The following is a 23535-nucleotide window of genomic DNA, read 5'->3' on the forward strand; positions in this document are numbered from 1 at the left end:
GAAGTAGCCATGGTGCTAACGAGTCGGCTACGAGCTAAGCTAAGCTAGCGAAACACCAAAGACACAGTGAGCTGGTAGGCCTACACCCGCTCTGACTGCTATGCTTATAAAAACACTGACAGTGTGAGAGGTCACAGTTATCCTGATAGCAAGAACAATTCTGCAACAGTATGATCCATGACCAGTGAGACCAATGCTCACTGGTCAGTGGTGAAACTGACCTCCCAGCCCATTGTTCCTTCAGTGCTGCTAGTTTCAGTCATCATGCAAATGTCCCGTTTATAAGGTTGGAAACCTGCAGTCAGCTGAGACTGAAGATGATGATGAAACGTTTCTCAAACATCCGAACAGAATCAGAGACGAGTTTTATAAATCACTAACTTTGGTCCACCAGTGTAAACGAGGGGGGAAAATAGACTTTTAAAAAAAATTTCAGCACCCCTACTGTAGTGTCTGTAACACTATTAAACTGCAGTTTTGTGTATTATATTTTTCTAGCTTTATTTTTATAGAAATGCAGAGTTTTGTTGGCCGATTCTGTTTTCCAACGTTTTTGTTAGTGTGACCAACCAGTTTGTGTTTATACTGGTTTTCTTTCTAATAACTAGAAGGAAATATGCTTATCTTTAGTGTAAGGTATTATTTTCATAGTTAAAGTAATGATTAGAATTACAACTTTGCCAAACTGCAGCAGGTTATAGATTTTTCTGCTTTCATCCGTCTTATTTTACCTCACCCAACAAAAGCAGTTGCAGCAGATTTATGTAGCAACATTTGTATCACATACCTACAAGATGCCTTAAAAGATACCTGTTTCTCTTTTTCATTTGTGTCTTTCATTTTCCTCATAACTGGATCCTTTATCTCAGGGGCGGGGCACTCCACTGTCCTGCAGGTTTTAGATGTCCCCCTGGGACGGCACACCTGAGGCTTGGAGTTCCCCACACCTGCTTTATCTTATTGATTATTTGTGCTAGCCTGTGGCTGGCTTCAAGCTCCAGCTTTAGTTTTAGCCACTTTGCATTTTTTAGCAATTAAAATAACCATGTTCAGCTGCATGAGTATAATATCTGATTAGGTTTGTTCTTATGAACATTATCACAGTGGTTCTGTGTGTGTGTGTGATGATGTGCATTTTACTTTGGTCTGTGCGTCTTCACTCACAGTGAAGAGCTTCCACACTAAAGACATATCAGTGCGTGCACGGCTATTTGCATGGGCTGCTGTGGGGGTGCTGTGCATGCATGAAATGGATGAGCTAATAATTGGACAAGCATGATACAAGCGAGCCGGTCACCAGCCGAGAACATCGTCCGGTTCTCGTCCCCGGCAGTCAGTCGGTGCATTTTCAAATTAAATATATGTTAAGTAAATTCCGTCTTTCCTGTGACTCTGTGTGACGTTTTCATGTTTGTCTGTTCTCCCCTATGCAGCACACCAATGATGGAAACAGAAAATTTCACTATCTTCATCAAAAACAGCATCCGCTTCCCGACCTTCAACTACACCAAGTATCACACACCCTTATATGTTGACATTAAGGCTCGTCTGGAACATCTGTTTGTTTGTTTAACAAGGACAAATTATTCTGTTTTCACATTATTGCTCACTTTAATGAAGAAATGTTATATTCAGACTACTGAGTTGTGAAGAGAACGCTTTATCCCCGATAACTGTCACTCTGAATGCACTGGCACTAACACTGGAGTTGACATTTGCAAAGCATTAAATGCAAAACACTGTCAGCTCTGCATTCAAGCCAAGGATGCAAAATGAATATGAATCAGTGTTGATATAACTGCACAGTACCGCCAATTTAAGGGGAAAATTAAGGACTGTGAATAGATGGAGAGATCAGTTTCACTGAGCAGGAAAGGGTTCTGCTGTTTTTGCAGGGATGAAACCCCAACAGGTGACATTAATTAGCTAGCATTAGCATCTGTGTAATTCACTGTTTCACTCATGCTTCAATTTAAAGTGTAATGTTAGCCAAGCACCAGACTGAGCAACGGCAGCCTGCTCTGACAGGATGAGACACACTGGCTAATTCAGTTGAAAGCTGTTATGTCGTTATCACAGGAGAAGTGTGTGCTACAGGAGGAGTCTCCATCTTTGTGCATACTTGTCACGTCTCAGATCATCAGACACATTTTATATTAGCCAAAGATAACTTGTGTGAATACAAAATGAGGTTTTTAATGATTGTTTCTTTTATAAATGTAACAAAACCGTTCAAAACTGGCCTGTGTGGAGAAAATCGCCCACTAAACCTAATGACTGGTTTTGCTACGTTGGCAGCAAGACTTGGAATGAAGAGTTTGTGATAACTGGTCACACTAAAGCATCTCAATCTGGCAGAAGTCAGGAATTTGACTTGGTGTTCAGAGAATGACTTCCTGGTGTGTTTTGGATGTCCTGCTTGCACCGAGTGCACAGCTTGTTGGCTGAATAGTCTGCTTCAGGATTTTTTGGTAGTGACCAGACCATCACACCACCATCACCACTATGTTTGATGTGTATTTTACAACATGCACATCATACCAAACCTTTAATGGGATGCAAACCTTCCAAAAAGAAATACAATCTTCGAACCACCACTTGAAAATTGCTTTGTAACCCTTTCCACACTGACAGATATCAATGACTTTGATTCTGAGCTGTTTCTTTAGGTACTGGCATGCTGCTGTTTGAAAACTCTTAGGCTACTTCACTTTGTCAGACAGGTAATCAGGTAATTTCTTGAATCAACAGTTCTGGCTCTAATCAGATTTGAGTCGATCAAAGTGAACTCTGCTTTCCAAAAGAAGCGGTTAACCACAGTAGTACATAATCGAACAACATTTATCCTCCGATTAATAAAATCATGACTTAAAAAACACATTTTGTATTCAGTCAAGTTATGTTTGTCTAATATTACATTTTTTGATGATCCGAAACATGCAAGTGTGACAAATATGCAGCAACTTGAAAATAAGAAAGGGGCCAAATACTTTTTCATGTCACTGTATCTGTTCAGAGTTAAGCCACAATTATACTTTTGTAAAAGTCAATCTGAAAATGGCACAATTATAGTTCAGAGACGCTTTGGCATGTGGCCATTATGCACAGCTGTAGCATGTACTTTTTGGTGATCATTTGGTGACATTACTGAAGTCATTTGCAAACCACAACATGCAGTAATCTTTTAGAGATTTTCATTTAAGACAAAGGACTTTGTACCAGGCCAACTGAGAGGAAATGTACTTGTCCAAAGGGCAGGTGCCACAAAAGTTAGTGTTGAGCCCAGTAATGATTAAATCTTACTGTTAGAATGATTGTTATATTTAAGGCTGACATATTGATGTGTTTGTTGGCAGAGGGAACTTCCTTCCTAACATCACGAAAAAATATATCAGTGAGTGTAACTTTGACATGGTCAACAACACCTACTGCCCGATCTTCAGAGTGGGAGATGTCGTCCGCTACGCCCAGCAGAACTTCACTAATCTGGCAGAACATGTACAGACCAAGCCTGTGTGTGTGTGTGTGTGTGTGTGTGGGGGGGGGGGGTCCACTGGTTTGGGTGGGATTTTGACAGGATGGAAACTGACTTACGAGTGCTGGTTAGCTATTGCTTTACTTCAGTTTTATGCAGCCCTAACTATAAGCTTTATAAAGAAAAAACTTAATAAAGCCTAATTTTAGAAGCAGATGAGGGACTCTCTCCTGAACACAAACTGAAAGCTTGTTCCACAGGAGAAGAGCCTCATAGCTAACAGGTCTGCCTCCCATTTAACTTTTAGAAACTCTAGGAACCACAAGTCAGCCTCCAACCTGTTTGATAGTGAATAATCTTTAAGAGGCTTCATAGTTTCTACTGGCAGTGCAAATGCAAACAGAAAGCAGACCTTAAAAGTAGTTCTTGGAGGAGCTGCTACCAGGTCGTTGCCCACAGGTGCTGCAGGGAGTCAGCTGAACTAACCCAGTGACTGAAAAGGAAGTCGTTTACATGTGTAAAAGTAGCAAGACTGGACCTGAAGTGATTGTGTCACTTACACAATAAAGCCTGTATGTACTTCTGTCAGGGAGGAGTGATCGGAATAAAGATCGGCTGGATGTGCGATCTGGACAAGTCGGATGACCACTGTAACCCCTCGTACTCATTCACCCGACTGGATGCTATGTCACAGAACAACACTGTCTCACCTGGCTACAATTTCAGGTATTAATGCCAAGAAATATGCAGACTCTGACTGACCATGAAACTCCACATTTACAGAGGAAATATGAGACTACTATAAATATCAGAAAAATCAAAATCTCTGATTTTCTCAGCTGCAATTATAATCAATCAATCAATCAATCAATCAATCAATCAATCAATCAATCAATCTTTATTTATAAAGCACTTTTCATACAAAAAATGTAGCACAAAGTGCTTTACATAGTTAAAAGCAGCCCACCCCACCCTCCAACTCACTCCCCACACTCTCATTAACATAAATGATGTGAATACACACATATCTCCCCCCCCACACACACACCCACCCACACACACACACAGACGCACACTTAAAGAGTGAAATTGGGCTGGGCACATATGAGCCAGGTGAGGAAACACCATCACAGGGAGCCGTCTGCACCGGGAGCCGGTCACAGACCTCCAGGCTGGGCACACAGCAGGAGGGAGGCACAGGAGCCCCCCAGCCAGGCTGAGAGGACCCCCAGAGCCCCAGCAGCCACGGTCGGTCACAGCCCCGGTGCAGAGAGCCCCCTCCGAGGAAACACTGGAGATATGCCAGGATAGGCTATATACAGGGTAAAATGATAAAATAAATAAGAACGGGATACTTTAAGAGTGCCTCAGTTTTCTGTTGCATGTCTTGATTCTGGAATAATTAACGGAAGCTGTGAGAACTTTGAGGACTGTTCTAATATCTGTCCTTCAGCCTGCACTGATGTCTTGGACTCCACTCAGACTGTCTGCGCTAAGCCATTGTCAGAGCCATGGTTCAATGAACATAGGTGCACCCTTAGACATGATTGTAGATGCGCTGAAGGTAGATGGAAGAAGGATAGGATGTATGTTTCTTTAAAGATACTTAGGGACTGTCTCTCTGTTTACCAAATAGCCACAAGCCTAATCATATCATCAGTCCAAGTAATAATGTTGGAGCTTAGTATGTGTGAGGCAGTAGGTGACGAGACACAAGACCTAATAGCTGAAACTTGGTCAGTAAAAAATGCCAAAAAAATCATCAGTGTTCCTCCTGTGTGCTCAGCTGTCTTGGAGCAGTTTGAGCCTGTTTCCCTGAGTTAAGGATCCGTGGTAGTTCATCGCCTAAGATAATCACACTGCCCATCAGATCGTCTTCCCCCAAACCTCCTTAAACATAATTGGGCTTTATATCCAGAAATTAATTGACACTTTGTGTCCCATCATTTTTTAAACAGCCTCTTCTTAAAAATCACACCGTGGACCCAACTGTTCTGGTTAATTACAGGCCAATCTTGAAGCTCCCCTTTCTTTCAAAAGTTCTAGAGAAAGTGATCTGCTTACAGTTGGAGGCTCACCTTGATCTTAATGAGATCTCTGAAAAGTTTCCGTTTGGTTTTAAATCACTACACAGCACTGAGACAGCACTTTTGAATGTTTTAATGACATTTTCTTAACTCTGGGTTGTAGCAGCCCTGCTGCCCTCTTGATGTTGAGCCTTTTATCCTTTCACTGTAAGACAAATGTTAAAAACCTCGGTGTGCTGTGATGCTTCCTTCAAACTGTGTAGGCAGGTGAGCGCAGTAGTCCGATCTAGCTTTTTCCATCTGAGATAGGTAGCCAAGGTAAAGCCAGACCTTCCAGCTAATGTCTTTCAGTGTGTTATTCATCTCTTCATTATGTGAAGATTACTGCCATTCTCTGCACAGGCCTCTCTTTATCATCTCCAGTTGGTCCGAAATGCCGCCGCTCGTCTGCTAACTGGCATTAAAAGGAAGGAGCCTGTAACCCCAGTGTGTCACGGTCCTGGGTCTCCTGACCCAGCGTTTTTAGTTCTTTGTGATTTTTGTATTATTGTACTTGTGTGTGATCTATTCTATGGCTTCTAGTTTTGATCCCTTGCCCTTCATGTCTCTCTGTGTCCCCTCTGTTCTGTGTAATTGTGTGTCTTTGCATGTTTGAGTTTCTTGTTTTCTGTCCCTCTGCACTGTGCATTATGTTCGCATTGTTGGTTTTTTGTTACTCTCTCTAGTCTAGTCTCTTGTGTTCCCAGCTGAGTATTTCCCTGTGTATTTTGGTTCTTAGACCTCTGCCTTATGGTTTATGTCTCTGTATTTCTTAGTTGCTGTCTCCACTGTGTCAAGTTCGCGTCTCTGTGTGATACTTCCTGTTTTACTTTGATGGTCCGTGTCTCATGTGAATGTGTCCTGCTTCCTTGTCTCGTCAGTCCTGATTTCTCCCAGCTGTGCCCTCCTTCTGTGTCTCATTCCCCTCGTTACTTCCCAGTGTATTTAAACCCTGTGTTTCTCTGAGTCAGTGTCGCGTCGTCCCTCATGCTGTGTGGATCTCCCTGTGTGTCTCTCTGTGAGTTTTCTAAGGTCCCAGTTTAGATTAGTTTGCTGGCAGGGAAAAAACATACAAATAAAGCTGAGTTTTGAGTTCACCTCCCTGAGTCTGTGAGTCCTGCATTTTGGGTCCAACTCCTGCCTGCCGCACAGCGATTCATGACACAGTGTTGGCCTCTCTACACTGGCTTCCTGTTCCTCATAGGATCCAAATTTAACTTTTTGTTTTTAAATCACTGAACAGTCGAGCCTGCTCTTACCTGTCTGAGCTCCAGAAAGAACCACGAGGTCCAGGTCAAAACGAATGCTATCCATTTCACAGTCTTAAATCTGGTGGCAACAGAGCCTTCTCCGTGGCAGGTCCCAGACTCTGGAAGAGTCTGCCTCTACATATTAGATCTACACATGTTTGGGTTAGCACACACTCATTGTTGTTGTAGTTGGTTTTTGTGTCTAATAGTTTTATTCCTTCTCTTTTATTGCATCATTTTTGTGCATTTTAATTTGTAAAGCATAATGTGCAGCATGAGCAGCACTGTGGTAGGCAGTGAGCAGAGGGCCCAGTAGAGGACGTCGGGCCCTCAGGCCACGATCATGAAATCCATTTCTAATTGTTTGGTCTGAGACATTGACACTGGTGGCCTGCTGGAGGGCATCCTGTAGAGCTTTGGACATGCTCATTTTCTTTGTCCTTGCACAAATGAGGAGATATCAGTCCCCCCGATCGGTTAAAGGCTTCTACAGCCCCGTCCAACTCTCCTAGAGTAACTCCCTGTCTCCTGGACTCTCCTCCATGCTCTTGAGACTGTGCTGGGAGACACAGCAAACCTTCTGGCAATGACACATATTGATGTGCCATCCTAGAGGAGTTGTACTACCCGTGCAACCTCTGTAGGGTCCAAGTATCTCCTCATGCTACCAGTAGCAATGCTCACCCTATCCAAATGCAGAAATACTGATAAAACAGTCAGAAAAGATGAGGAGGGACAAATGTCAGTGGCCTCCACCTGTAAAACTATGCCTGCGGATTATTTCATTAACACCAAAGCTGCTGAAACTGATAAACTCCTGTGGTACTCAACTGACCAGGTAATTACCTCAGAAGTTTAACTGACTGTACTCTGATAAAAAGTGTTCTTTTAATTGTATTTTGGAGCAGTATATTTAAGTTACAATAAGGTACGATCGTGGCTCAAGTGTTGGCAGTTCGTCTTGTAATCGGAAGGTTGCCGGTTCGAGCCCTGGCTCGGACAGACTCGGTCGTTGTGTCCTTGGGCAAGACGCTTCACCTCCCGCCTGCTGGTGATGGTCAGAGGGGCCGATGGTGCGATATGGCAGCCTCATCTCTGTCAGTCTGCCCCAGGGCAGCTGTGGCTACAACTGTAGCTGCTTCCACCAGTGTGTGAGAGTGAAGTGAAATTTATTTTGGTCAACAACACAGATTATCATTTTACATAAAAGTACTCAATCATACAGCCTGTGGCTTATAATTATCCTATCCTTTACCCCATAGGAATAATCAATCCTTAGCCAAGAAAATAAATAGCATTGACAAATAAGTTATATAACAGTTTGAAAAGAAATCAATGATAAATCAAGAAATTAAATCAACACAAAGTTATTCATCAAACCAAATTTCCGTAACCTTGAATGATTCAAATTTTTAAATTCTTCCTGAAAAATGACAAAGAAAAACACATCTTCAGTTCATCATGAAGTCCATTCCATAATTTCACTCCCAAAAATGACACATCTATACCTAACATTGGTTTCCACTTTAGGTATTTCAAACTTATAAGACCCCCTCAAATCATGTTTTCCATCTCTTAGTTTAAACATACTTAAAATGCAAAGTGGAACATTCTTTTTCATCACTCGATATATCATTTTTAAAGTTTTACAATACATAATGTCCATGAATTTTAACATAGATGATCCTACAAAAACTGGTTGGTGGACTCCCTATACCCAACTTTATTTATTATTCAGATTGAATGAATAGTGGAATTGTAAAGCGGTTGAAAAGCACTATATAAATGCAATCCATTATTATATGTGGCCAAATAGCATTAAGTAAAAACTAGCTTTAATTGTGGCATATAAAAACAGCGTTTGATCTTTGTCTAATCATATCTACATGTCTACAAGAAATGTGGTTTTTTTGTCTTGTTTTATTGATCATTCATGAACCTTCTAGTAAATTGAACAGAATAGATGTCACTATAAGAATGATGTGATGTTTCTTTCTATTTAGATTTGCAAAGTATTTTAAGATGGAAAATGGGACTGACTACCGCACTCTGGTCAAAGCCTATGCTATCAGGTTTGACGTCTTGGTCAATGGAAATGTGAGTGTGTAGTTTCACTGTCAGTTCACTGAATAAAGAAGTTTACATCCACTTACCTTTATTTCACAAACACATTAATGATACAGGAATATAAATATGTGTGTAATTTTTTAAAATATATTTTTAAATGATACATCTATAGTCTTGATTGTCATGTTTCTGTTGTTGTTTGTGAATAAAAGAAGAAAACACAAAACACCAGGACTTTTTTGTACCGATCTTCTCCAGGAAACTGAACCTGACTCATACTCTTGTTTTGCAGGCAGGAAAGTTCAACATGATCCCTACACTCATTAACATGGTTGCAGCCTTTACATCAGTGGGAGTGGTGAGTTAACGTTTAGATTTAATCAAATCGTTATAAATGTTTAATTCAGGAGTTTTGTTAAGATTAGTCAATTCTAAAAAGCAAAAGTTTTCCTCTTATCTTTTTCTACCCTTTAAAAAGGAAAATGGAAAGCCTGACATAAAAATTTTGGTCTAAGAACTGAAGGTGGCTTTGAAGCAGCTTACACCTCAAATGTAATCCAAAAATCAGGAAGGGGTCTTTATTATTAAGTGGAAAAAATCCAGAGCTACTTGGCCCTGTGTGAAAAGTTCATTGTCCCCTAAGCCTAACAACTGGTTGGGAATTTGAACAGATGTGCGGACATTCTCCATCATGTTTTGGTAAACAGCAGAAGTCGTGCTTCCATTTACCACAGCAAGTCTTCCAGGTGCTGATGCAGCAAAACAGCCCCAGACCATCACGCTGACACCAACATATGTTACTGTGGTATGATGTTTTCTGAAATGCTGTTACTGTTACTCCAGATGTAATGGGACACACACCTTCAACATTTGTCTCGTCAGTCCACAGAGTGTTTTTCCAAAAGCCTGGGGGACCATCAAGATGTTTTCTGGTAAACAAGCCTTTATGGTTCTCTTGCTCAGCAGTGGGTTTCGTCTTTGAACTCTGCCATCTGGGCAACAATGGCCTGCATGGCGGAGTCATGAACACTGACCTTAACTGAGGCAAGTCAGGCCTGCAGTTCTTTGGATGTTGTTCTGGGCTCTTTTGTGACCTGCTGGATCAGTCGTTGCAGCACCTTTGGGGTATCTTTGGTCAGCAATCAATTTTTCACTCAGAGCCATGTAGGTTTGGGTTTTATTTCCCCATAATAATAAATACCTTCATTTTGTGTACTTGTGTTGTCTTGGTACCTGGACTGGTTCTTACAGAGCACTTTTCCACTATAACTGCTTTTTCTATTTAACATTCACACACATTCATTTTCCGATGGATGCATCAGAGAGGAGCTTGGGGTTAGTATCTTTCCCAAGGACGTTTGGCATGCAGACTGGACCAGCCAGGGGAACAAACCACCAGCCTTAAAAGTAGTAGGTGACCTGCTCTACCACCTGAGTTACAGCCCCCCCTTAAATTGGTGTGGTGATCCGAAACATTTAAGTGTGACAAACATACAAAAAAATAGGAAATCATGAAGGGGGCAAACATGTATTCACACCACTGTGTGTGTGGTGTCCCTATCCCATGAAAATAAGAGCCTTTTATTACATATACAAACCTATCAGAAGTTCCTGGACCACAATCTTTCCAATTTTCTTTATTACTGTAATTCCCTTCAATGACCATTATTGTTTCTTCTTACTTTCTAATTTAGATTTAAAGAATGTTTTGAAAATGCTCATGAAAGTGAGTTCATGAGCATTTTCTGCATCTGAAATTAGAGAAGATCCATTAGTGTCATCGTTGTCAGTCAAAAATATATCAAACATCTGCAACTGCTTCTTTTCAGGACGAAACAACCAACATGTGCAACACCGCTTCATTTTTCCAAATTAAGGGACATTCATATCATTAGTTTTTTGCTGTTGTTTTCTAAACTTACAATAGATTTTCTATGTTTAGACCTGAACTCTTTCATGGCATGCATTTTTAAACTCTCTTTGCTATTTACGCTGTTTGGGACCTGATTAATGTAAAAACAAAGAATTACCAGATTTTTTTTTACCTGATTTTTCTTTCTGAGAGAAATGAGATCCACATATGAGGATATTTGCTTTAAATTTTGATAGAACAGAGGCAGTATAATGTCCTCGTAATTGGAAATCAGGCCCTTGTAGAGCAACATTTTGTATTTTGGTCTAGACATCCCAAAATGTGATGTCCACATATGTGGACGCCAGGTCCTAGGAAGTTAATATATTTATTTAGGCCACTTATATTTGGAAGCCAGGATTATTAAATAAATACATAATGGGTTACATTTGAGGTGTGATTAAAAAAAGTCCCAAATTGATGAATATTGACAAAAAGGTAAAGCATCCATGATGCTTCGCACAAAATTTTGGTTAGGTTGGAAAAGAGGTTGATTTTATTTCTCAGTAGAAGTTCAAGGTTAGTGGGGAAATCAGTGCTCAGTGTTCAGAAACAGACAGCTAGAGAACAATCTGAAAATAGCAGCTGTGCTTGAAGATGTCTGCACATGTCCTAGAAAATGATCTTAAACTGGTGATCATCAAAAATTCAATCAGGTTAGACTTTTGATTTTTATTGGCCTTAAATACCAGAAAAAATGAACTGAAACTAAATGGAAAGGAAGCTGTGGACCAAGGGGTGGTGACAAGTGACATTTTGGAGGTTGAAGGGGCTTGCTTGTAATTATTATTATTATTATAATTATAATTATAATTATTATCACTATTATTATTACGTAGGGCACAGTGCTGTGTGACATCATACTGCTCAACTTCCTGAAAGGTGCGGAGCAGTACAAGGCCAAGAAATTTGAAGAGGTAAAATACCCAGCTCTTAATCACGTTTTAATGTGCACGTTATCTGATTTTTATTGGTGACCATGTTGCTGACATGTAAGGTTAAAACATTATTACATTAAAACACAAAAAGGCTCAAAGTTCAGCAGAACGCAATTTGGAAAAAGTGCGTTTTAAAAAATGGTTTTAAAAAGGACACCCTGCTTGAACCCCTTTCACTTTTGGCAAGTCATTCAAATTCTTGGGGTCTTAGATCATATTTAACTCTTGACTCTCTTTTCTGAACTAATCAGATTTCAGGCCTGCTTAAAGAACAACTGTTGCGGGTTCAGATATTGAGGGTGAGCACAAAAACAATAATGGTCCAGAAGAGCTTCGGTCAAACAATGATTTTAATGAACACACGCGTGGGGAGATGAACACTGCACACAGACAGCATCGATCTCCAAATGGTGGAGCATTACTCAAACTCTTATAGCCACTGTTGACCCCCACCTAGTCGTAAAAGCCTAAACATTCACATTTTCCTAACTCCTAGCGAGCCTGACTTATGGCCTTGGCTCCCTATTTCGTCTGCCTTCAACAACGGTGGGAGTGAAGCTCCCGTGGAATGTGCTCTGTCTCCTCTACTATCAGAAAAAGCAAAGTCCTGACTCTCTGAAAACAGGATTTCTTATAACTCAGCAGTATAATGCATCATAAACAATATCATTCATTCACAATAAATCAGCAGTCTAATGTAATACAAATCAGTTTAACACATGTAATAGTTTCACCTTCTTCTAATTCAGGAGAATAATGCAAACTAAAACTACATAATAGCTTCACAATCCTTAATCAGGGGCATAACATGGCGTAAGATAATATTATAATCTGACACAACCTTACTGTAAATGCAACAAAAATGAGTGAGTGTGCATCTGTGCAGCTATGCTTGGAAAAACCCAGAAACTATTCTGTTGGTTATTCAACCTTATCTTTACTGATATTTACTGAGGTGTGAAAACTTCAGAAGGAAACCATTTTGAAAAGTTCACTTCATTTGCCATCATTTGACTTTTCAGACAAATTTTCAGTTTAGTTTCTTATTGTGATAGCCCGGTCCTGTGTGCAGCTGTGTTCTCTTTCCCTGCTTATCTCATGTGTGTGTATTTAAGCCCATAGTTTTCCTTTTTATATTTTGAGTCATACTATGTGCCTAAGCGTTTTGCTGTGCGGTCCCTGTTTGGGACTACCTTTAAAACCTGGTTTCTTCAGCCAGCTGGACTTGCTGCCTCACCTAAATAAAAGTGTATTTTTGTCTATTATTTACCACGACACTAGTGATGTGTCGGTCCCAAACGAACAAACCTTTAGAGCCAGCTCTTTGAAGTGAACGATGCGAGCCGGCTCCTAATTGGGAGCCGTGATTTTTTCTTTCTTTTTCTCACCCTCTCTCTCGCACTTTTTTCGGCTTCACTCTGCATGCGAGAGCACAGAGAGAGAGAGAGCAGGGACAACAACGTCACATTAGAAAGGTATAGTAATCATTCACAACTATTTTCAGTTGCAGATGATAAAGGATTCAGAAAGTTTATTCATGCATTGAATCCTATGTATGCAATTCCAAGCAGGAAACACCCTAGGCCTATATGACAGAGAATGTGCATCTTCTTTTTGTTTTGTTTCGTTACGCTTTAAATTTGTTTAAAAGGAAAAAGCTGAAAATTTAAATAGTTAAAAGTTGAAATGTAAATAGTTGTTTTTTTGTATTTTATAATTTATTTATTACATTTTATGTGGAGTGAATAAATAAAAGTATATTTACAGTGGCCCCTAGAGACAAATCATGTACAAATTCCAAAACACAGCAGAAATGCTCCAGGATCCTAGTGGCTACACAAGCCAGCAAGTACCAACGACCAGATCTGGTGTGTGGTAGTAACAGGTAAATGAACACTTTTTTTTAAATCATTTGAATATATATGAGTGTTTGTGTATAAATACACAAACAATACACACATGCTATCAGTTGTGTAATTTAAGTGATCTAGGTAGCTCTGTTTTGGAAGTTCAGTTAACGCTAGAAATGTGTTTTGGAGTTTGTACGTGTTTTGTCTCTAGGGGCCACCGTGAAACAAGTGAAACAACACAAAATACTGCAAACCACAACACAATTAAATATAAATTAAAATATGAAAACAAAAAGAAGATGCATATTCTGTCATATGGACCTGCATGAATAAACTTTCTGAATCCTTTATCATCTGCAACTGAAAATAGTTGTGGATGATTACTATACCTTTCTAATGTGATGATATTGTCTCTTGTTTTTGTCCCTGGCTCTCTTTCTCCCTCTGCTTTGTCTCTGGGGGCCACCCTATATATTTATACATAAACACATATAAATAAAATAACGTTTTTAAATTAGTAATTCCTTCTGTGCATGATTTTATATTGTTGATGATAATAACTTAATTAAAGCAACAAAACAACCTGAAGAGCCGATTGGGAGCCGACAGAACCGGATCTTTCTAGTGAGCCGAGCCAAAAGAGCCGGTTCTCTAAAAAAAGCCAGAATTCCCATCACTACATGACACCCTTTGGACCTTATATTGAGTTCCAATAAAAAAGCTACCAAATGGAAGTAGGAATCATCTCCTGACATCGAGGATGGACACATCAACCAGTACATGGATAGCTTTCCCTTCACACCTTGCCCTCTCTTCATCACAGCATACCAGTACAGCATGAAAACCATGTCCTTGGATTGAATCTTGTCCCAGCCACTTCACACTCAGCTGCAAACTCCCCCAGTGTGAGCTAGAGATCCTTCAACTTCAAATTAAAAAGGAACATAAAGCACCACGAGTTCAGTTATAAAATAACTGGTACGGATGTAATACTGGGGCAGGAAAGGGTCAGAGTTCAAACGCTCCATTAATTCCTTAATAAAGGCAACAAAGCCATTTCATTGGCAAAAGCAGACATAAAATCCTGAGGTCTAGAAATCTGTCCATGAAAGTTATGAAAAGAATTGGTTACAACAGCAACTATGGTGGGGTCAAGGACGCACCAAGAACAAGTCTGTACCCTGCACACACGTTTGGATGTTGGATGTTTGACTAATGGACAGATTCTCCTCTCCAGTTCCCTGGCATAGACCTTCTCAGGGAAGCTTAGGAATGTGATTCCCCTGAAGCTGGAATACCCTCAAAGGATGCTCAATGGATCCTCAAAGCCAAACTATGAGCCAAACTTAGTTGATGTTAACAGAACACCATCCCTCATCTCCCCCATCCCGAGTTGCCTGATAGTTTGCTAAAAGGGCTTGGAGTGGTACAATGGTACTTGAGGGGGTTACAGAGTTGGGTGATAATTCTAAGTTGCTGATGTAAGATAATTGCTAATAATTATTAATTTAAATAATTTAACTGTACTCTCCCAAAAGTGACAATTATTGTCTGGGTCATAATACAATTTGTTTTGTCTCACTCGAACTGAAGATCAGGGGTCTGGATCTATAATGATACAAACTCTTTTTCTCTCTTTCTGTAGGTGTCCGACAACCCATCCGAAGGCAATGGACTGTATCGTTCCCAACTATCCCTCAGACAAACCATGACAAAGTCCAATGACTCAGGGGCATTTTCTATTGAACCTTACAGCTAAATGGACAGCATACGTGTTTATTTCATGTTTTATTATCCAGCAGTACCAAGGTGAAACCATGTCTTTATGTTGTTAGAGATAATACGTAGAATGCTGAATTATTGCTGCTTTGCACTGATTCAAGTTGGATACAAACAAGGACAAAGACATAAAATGAAAACAAGAGCATGACTATCTTTGCATGACTATCATTTGGCATGCGACAGGAGCTCAGGATTCCTGATGTGGTCTGGCTTTTGAAAAGAAATGAGAACTGACTGAAGTTACCGTTTTAACAATAAAGTTAGAAACAAGATAACTGTGATGAACTGGTTCTTGTTTAGTATTTCTATTGTGATTTCCACTCTCATTCATTTACTAGTGATGTGCGGATCGATCCTGAAATATCGATTCCTCCGATACCAATCATTTATGTTCTAGAATCGATTCTCACATTAAAATATCGATATTTTAGTAATTTAGGGTAAATTTGTAGTTTATCATTAACAGGAACACAGTGGAAAGAAACTATAACATTCGGATTGTCTACATTCAAAGGAACTACTTCCTCTTCCGCCTTTCATAGTCATGTGCGAAATACGGCTGTATAAATGTCTCGCAGCCCCTTGGCGTGCGCACTCACAACAATGGCTGAGCGTAATTGTGCGGACGTATTTTACCTCCACAAACAGCTGAGACGTGGTTTGCATACATGTGGCAAAAAAAGTGAGGTGTTGTGGCCATACTTACCAACCTTGAGACCTCAGAATCAGGGAGACATTCAAAAGGGCTGTTTATTACAGTGTTTATTTATCGGATAAAATATCACCGTTATTATTGGCCGGCCCGGAAACAGCGGGGGTGTCCAAATTCAGAGGCTGCTTCCACCTGAGGACCCGGCCTTCGCGGTCTAAAGAAAGCCGGGTAGTACCTCACGAGCTCCCTCGGTGGAGTGAAACTCTGCCGTCTGCTCCTTGCTATCTAAAATATAACCGGGCGCTGACGTAAACTCTCGACCGTCTCACACTTTCTTTAATTAGTTTTCTGTTTGACGTTTATTCAGCTGTGTGAAAACCCCGGAGGAACCCTCCCGAGGGATTAATAAAGTTAAATTTAATTTAATCTAATCTAATAACTTTAATCTCAGCCAAACCGATTTACTCACGAACAAATAAAACACTGAAAAAGCCAAACAATAACATTTTTAAGTTATCAAAGTGACTTATATATCATGTTTAACCCGAGTAGTGAAAGACCGCGGGGGTTTGAAGACGATGTGTCGATCGGCTCAGATATTTGAAGTTTACACAGCTACATTCTCACCTGAAAATATGTTAAAAGTTTTTTTTGCGACCCAGAAAGAGAAATAAGAGTAATATTAAAACTAAGTAGCTGCCGCCATTGTTGGAAACTGGAATTGGCTGGGCCGCGCTATGAATTCTGCAATATGGTTTTTCAATTTTGTTGTCCAGGTGGAAATTCGGGAGAATGGTGGCTCTGGGATTCTCCCGGAAAATGGGCAGGTTGTTCATCATGATAATTACCAATCCTGTGGAAGGGGCACTTTAAATTGATATTTCAGGAGACAATTTTCTCCTTGCGATAGAGACCACAACCTTAGGTAGACAAGGTCTGTACGTTGGCAATATATGGTGAAATGTTAATTCCCAAGAGTTCTTCCTAAAGTCCAATAAGCCTGGAAAAACTAGAACATCAACAAAAACGCTTGCACCAACGATCACTCAGACATAAGCTAAATCATTATACAGAATATTGTACGCAGCGCTTGTGGAGCTTGATGTTGAGGCGAACTGGAAGAGTGATGACAGGTGACAGGTGCTGCCTAGGGTGAGACAGACGGTCTCTCAATGGATGGAACTTTAGTGGCTGTCAGCCGCAGGCAAACCCAGCACCAACATAAATGTAACGTGTTTTCAAATAGCGCCTCAGAGGCATTATGCAACAGTTTTATTCTCGTATTGATTAAGAAATATTTACCACTGCGTGATTATGTGAGTTGATAAAAAATAAAGAACCCATCAAAAAGATATATCATGCATGTCCATCCATAATCCCTATAATGGTAGTCTGATCGCACAGTAGTAATGAGATACTAGATTATAAATTAATCAATAAATAAGGGTCTTGCTAGCTAGTTACCTTTGTGTGTTGCCTCTCCTACTTTATTGTACATGTGGCATCTGCAGTCCATAATGGTAAATGGCCTGTATTTATATAGCGCTTTTACTAGTCCCTAAGGACCCCAAAGCGCTTTACACATCCAGTCATCCACCCATTCACACACTGGTGATGGCAAGCTACATTGTAGCCACAGCCACCCTGGGGCGCACTGACAGAGGCGAGGCTGCCGGACACTGGCGCCACCGGGCCCTCTGACCACCACCAGTAGGCAACGGGTGAAGTGTCTTGCCCAAGGACACAACGACCGAGACTGTCCAAGCCGGGGCTCGAACCGGCAACCTTCCGATTACAAGGCGAACTCCCAACTCTTGAGCCACGATCGCCCCAGATGGCAGAGTAACGTCATACATGTCATATTACTGGTATCATAAAGAAATGTGCAAGATGCTCAGCCTGATTAACTTTTGTTACTACACCTGTATTATATAGACTGATTGTGGTTTGGTTAGATGACAGCAGATACGACCTGATATGGTTTTTCAACCATAGTGATGGAAAGCTTGGTATCCTTTCTTCATCTTCTTGTTCTTCTTTGTGCCACAGTGGGTCACCTGCCTCCATCTTGCCCTATCTCTACCATTCTTTCCTGTAACATCAACCCTCTGTGAATCTTTCCTGCAATCTACCTTCTTAACTCCTGCGTGGCAGCTCCATATTCAACATCCTTTGCAAAATATATCTACCACCACTCCCCTGCAGATGTCTGAACCTTTTCCCTTTAACTTTGTCTCCAAAATGTTAAAATCAATTCGATATTTGATAGGAAGCCAGTGTAAATTTTTCAGAACAGGGGTGATAGAGTCAAACTTTCTAGTGCCGGTCAAGAGACGTGCTGCGGCATTCTGGACCAGCTGCAGACGCTGCAGAAGAGAAGATTGTAGACCCAAGTAGAGTGAGTTACAATAGTCCAGTCTTGAAGTGATGAAAGCATGAATGAGTTTTTCCATATCTTTATGTGGTATGTAGGGTTTAGCCTTAGAGATTAGGCGTAGTTGATGAAAGCTGGTTTTTACCACAGTAGAGACCTGTTTATCTAGTTTGAAGGAACTATCCATGAAAACTCCAAGATTCCTGGCAGTATCAGTGAGGTAGTTAGCAACAGGCCCAAATGTGCCAGTCAATTGTCCCAGAGGCATATTTCGGTCAAAAACAATAATTTCTGTTTTCTTTCCATTTAAAGTAAGAAAGTTACGTGATAACCAGTCCTTGACATCACTCAGACAGTCAAACAGAGGATGTGGTGAGGATAGAGCATCCCCAGTCAGGTGGAGGTAGATTTGAATATCATCAGCATAGCAGTGAAAAGAGACATTGTGTTTTTCAAAAATGGAGCTCAAGGGCAACATATACAGAGAAAACAACACAGGATCCAGTACCGAGCCCTGGGGCACACCACAGCGGAGACGGGCAGAAGAAGAGGAATATTTTCCCATCGTGACGGAGAACGACCTCTCAGAAAAATATGATTTAAACCAAGATAAAACATTTCCTTTGAGGCCTACTACATGTTCCAATCTTGCCAAAAGGATATCATGATCAACCGTATCAAAGGCTGAGGTCAAATCCAATAGTACTAAGACTGCAGAGCGCCCAGAGTCAGCAATTAAGAGAAGGTCATTAAAGACTCTTAGTAGGGCAGTTTCGGTGCTGTGACGCGGTCTAAATCCAGACTGGAATTTATCACTTATACCGTTTCTCTCTAAATAAGTCTGTAGTTGCCGAAGCACTATTTTCTCTAAGACTTTTGACATAAAAGGAAGTTTAGAAATCGGCCTGTAATTAGCTAGAATGTCACGATCAAGGGTACTTTTCTTGATAACAGGTTGCACGACTGCATGTTTAAAGACAGTCGGAACATAGCCAGGTGACAGTGAGAAGTTCATTAGAAATAAAATACAAGACCCGATTGTATTCAATGCATCCTTAATGATACGAGAGGGAATAATGTCGTGCAAAGAATTTGAGCTTCTCAGATTATTAATTATTTCCTTTAAAGTCAAAAATGACACAGGTTCGAACTGTTGGAAAACCGTTGAACATTCAGAAGCTGGGGCTTGATTTACTACCAAAGAATGTGTGGCCCTTAGCAATGAGATTTTATCTATAAAATAATTTAGAAATTTTTCGCAGAGGGCCGGGGAGGCACCCATTGAAACATCCGAACAGGGATTAACCACTGAATTAAAGATTTTAAACAGGACTCGAGGATTATGGCTGTTATTCGCAATAATGTTAGATAAAAAAGAAGTTTTTGCCATTTTGGCAGCCTTCTGGAATTTAGACCGGCTCATATGCAGGATGTCAAGGGACACCTGAAGTTGATCTTTTTTTCCATCTTCTCTCAGCTCGACGACATTCACGTCTAAGAGCGAGGATGGATTGCTCCACTTCAATGGTACAGAAGTGGAGCAAGCAAGAAGAATGAGTTGAGTAAAGTTTTATCCGATTTTGTTTCGCTTAATGCGCCTTATAATCCGGTGTGCCTTATGTATGAAAACAGACCCGTTCATCAACAGTGCACCTTATGGTCTGAAAAACACGATATGTTGGATGACACTGTGTGGAGCTGTTAAAAGCCTGGCTCAACATGCAGTACTGCATGTACTGTTTAAGGAGCTGTAGCAGTACCCCGGGCAAACTTGCCAGGACGTTGCTGACATCACACATGTCTGACCCCTGAGATCATCATTATCAGTGTGAGAACAACACAGGGAGGAAACACCCTGAGACGTGACATCTGGTTTGGGAGGACAAATGTGTCATTCTTCCATGTTCCAGATGTGCCGGCTCTCCAAAGAGCCTCCATTTACTGTCAAGGATCAAACTACAACCCAGATAACCTCCTCAGCAGCAAACCCTGGAGCTGAGCCAGGAGACTGCATCTTGTGGTTTTCAACCCGGGCATCATATTAAATGTAAAGGACTCATAAACACTGGTGAAGCACAAAGCAGCAGGATATTACTCGCTCTGACGCGCTACGGGGTGGGACTGGTGATGGATAAATGGAGATGCTTGAAAAAGAGCTGGTGGGGGCCGACTACACACTTACTATTAGATCTTCACACTGAGCGAAACCCAGCAGCAGAGGCTAAGAGCAGCTTTTAGTTTCATGCTTTCACTCTGAAACTCTGTTAATACAAATTCATAATGTTTAAATGAGGAGACATTAACACACAACCTTTGCTTGATATTCTATCATCTGCATGAAAATGGAACAACCACAAAATCCGAGACTTTTCTCTGGAAGTGAGAAAACACGTCCTAACACAGCACATTTAAAAAAGGAATATAGTTTGGAAAGCACACCCCGACTTTCAATCTCCACCAGCACCTTGAAGCTTTTCCACTCGAGCCTCATGTCACCCACCCACCCACCCACTCGGACTCGACGTAATGATGAACACATCAGGGTTCACTATCTCACCCAGTGACACTCTGATGTGCAGACCGGCGTGGCCGGGGCTCAAACCACAGCTCCTTAAAGCTCTTTGACTGTTAGCTTTACCTGTGGGTTCAACAGGAAACCAACATTCATACATTTCCTGTCCTATATGCAAATAACTCGTTCTTCCCCCAGTAACAGCTCTGTGTCTGAAATAATGTGAAAAGACAGGAGTTTACTGGAGCTGGACCTTGACTGTGTCTCGTCAACTTCCTGTTGAGCCAGGGAGATGTGTGTGGTCTTTTTGTTTTAACAGGGGGATGGAAAGCAAACAGTTGTGGGACAGAAGAGCAGTCGACATGGATGCGTGAGGAGAGCGTTCAGCAGGTGTGCAAATCTGAGCACATCAGTCTAAAAGTGTGTGACTGAGCTCTGTGTGTCATCCACACTCTGACTGGACGTCTCTCTGTGGAGACGACTGCAGTAACATGTTTACAGTAAGCTACAGTCAGCAACTCTGACCATCCTGCTTTCTGAGCTATTTTGCCCCGCCCCCCAAAAAAGCCACAAACGATATTGAGGCTGACACAGTCTATGACGTGTATGTACTCTGCACTGAGCTAATGATAATAATTGGTATTAAATATTTAATACTTACTTTGTTACTATAATACTATAGTTTCTGTCACAGTTAATTTTACCTGTTATAGAGTGAAATAATCTGGAGCTTTGGACACGAGCGAGCTGGGAGCAGCCTGGCTTTGCTCCGGACTTTAACTGTGTCAGTAACAGCTCACATTTAAATTCACATATTCACAAAGAGTCGAGCACCTGTGTCAGACTGAGCCAATCCAATCGCACACCTGTCTGTTCACACATGTCACACAAACCCACAAATCAAACAACGAAAGTCAGAAAGCAGCAGGAGGATGGACAAAGGTATAGCGCCAATAAAAAAGCTCATCAGGTGACAAACAGACAACGACTGCACTGAGAAAGGAATTCACTCCTCAGGTAGGTGCGAGGAGCCTGAAACGAAGGCAGAGCTGCATTTGCAAAGTGAACTAAGTTTGAATCATGAAGAGTGAGCGAAAGACAGAGCTGAGTGTCCTGGAGCTGAACGAAAGGATGAGGAGCTGTGAGACTTTACTGAAAAAGTCACTTAAACATGTGATCAGCGCCAAGAAAGATGGAGGACATCCTCACCTCTCTGACCACACACCTCTGAAAGCAGTTCCCAGAAATGTTGCGCTAAACTTCAACGTTCAACATGCGCACGCAGCACACTGAACCTGACCATGAGCAGATCCTACAGGACACAAAACCTCACAGCGACTTTACTTCAGCCCTCAGCTTTGTCCTTAGAAACTCTAATAAATCAGAAATGATTTCTCCCACTGAGACTCTGTCTTTACCAGCTTCACTTCACTTTGGTTTTTGATGCTTTGAAAGGTGACAAAAAGCTGATTCTGGATTTTTTTTCTGCGTACTCCTCTTTTTACGAAGAAACTTTAACACATCATCATCATCCTCTAGATATGACACTCACATAAACTGTGTCGTATTTTTCCTCCAAGTACACCAGTGACCCTTTCAGAGGCAGCTTCGCCGTGGAGTCGGAGCCGGGTGGCAGCTGCAGGTCTCCGGCTGCTTCTCCAAACTCAAACAGCTCCTCCAGCTTCAGAGCCCGAGTCACAGCACCCAGACCCGCCAAGTACCAGCAGAGCCACCAGCAGAGTCGGGACACGGCCTTCATCTCCATCTTCACCTGAGGATTCCCACCGACCTACGAGCTGAGCGCAGCGGCGGAGTGACACCGGCGGGAGGACGGGCGCACGGATGGATGGATGGAGAGCGATGGGAGTGACGACCGCACAACTTCCGGAGACTTTTTCAAAATAACGTGAAGTAAAGCTAGAAGTTAGAACTTTTTAAAAGATAAAAAACTGAGTGAGGGACAGCTTTAGAAATGCGCGCCATCCTTTTTTGCTTTTAGCCTTTACACGTGACGTGTTGTCTAAGTTGAACTTGTGTCTGTAAAATATAAGTTTGTCACACAGTGCTCCGTTGGTCCCATGCATCACTGCCATCTACCGAGCGCAGTCTGTAACTTCATACAACCACAATCGGGCTTGTTCGGAAACCCGAGAAGATGATGAGCTGATTTGTGCTGCTGGGGTCAGCGGGGGGTCAGGTGTGCAGCTACCTGAGGTGTTCCGGGGCCTGTGAGGGAATGAAGCTTGTGATGACGTCACTACAGCGTGCTGCTTTCATCACTGGCATAGGGTCTCTGACTGATATAAATGAAGACACTTGGTCTGAGTTGTTGGACCCCATGAAAAGGCCAGTTTACACAGGAGCATCGTCACAGGAACCTTTTTTGAAAAAGGTCACAGATTTGAATCTGGTGTGAGGTGTGATGCAGGCAACAGCCAATCAGCTGCAAAATATTTTTTAATCCTTCAACAGATTAATTTTCCTTACAAAGCCTGTATATAAAGGGTGGAAGTAACAACTGTTGCTTATTGTTTTCTGGACTCATTTCTGTTTTCAAGGTTCAAGGTTCTTTATTTGTCACATGCATAGTTATACAAGTATAACACACAGTGAAATGTAGCCTGACACGCTCCTCGACATGTGCAAAAAAATTGGGG

The 23535-nt window shown here is 41.4% G+C and overlaps 1 protein-coding gene across 3 annotated transcripts; it reads left to right on the plus strand.

The window, feature by feature from the left end:
* Positions 1 to 1433: 1433 nt before the first annotated feature.
* On the plus strand, positions 1434 to 15681 carry LOC102293489 (P2X purinoceptor 3; the record flags this gene model as incomplete). Of its 3 annotated transcripts, none has more annotated exon segments than XM_042217277.1 (7): positions 1434 to 1511; positions 3357 to 3513; positions 4065 to 4201; positions 8795 to 8888; positions 9151 to 9216; positions 11610 to 11687; positions 15204 to 15678. In XM_042217277.1, coding segments are annotated over 7 exon segments (724 nt in total), but the record flags the coding sequence as incomplete, so codon positions are not given.
* Between the last annotated feature and the right edge of the window lie 7854 nt (positions 15682 to 23535).

The sequence above is a fragment of the Haplochromis burtoni genome, unplaced genomic scaffold (genome assembly GCF_018398535.1).
Source record: "Haplochromis burtoni strain Fernald_Lab_line unplaced genomic scaffold, NCSU_Asbu1 Contig_1766, whole genome shotgun sequence".
NCBI classification, from domain to species: domain Eukaryota; kingdom Metazoa; phylum Chordata; class Actinopteri; order Cichliformes; family Cichlidae; genus Haplochromis; species Haplochromis burtoni.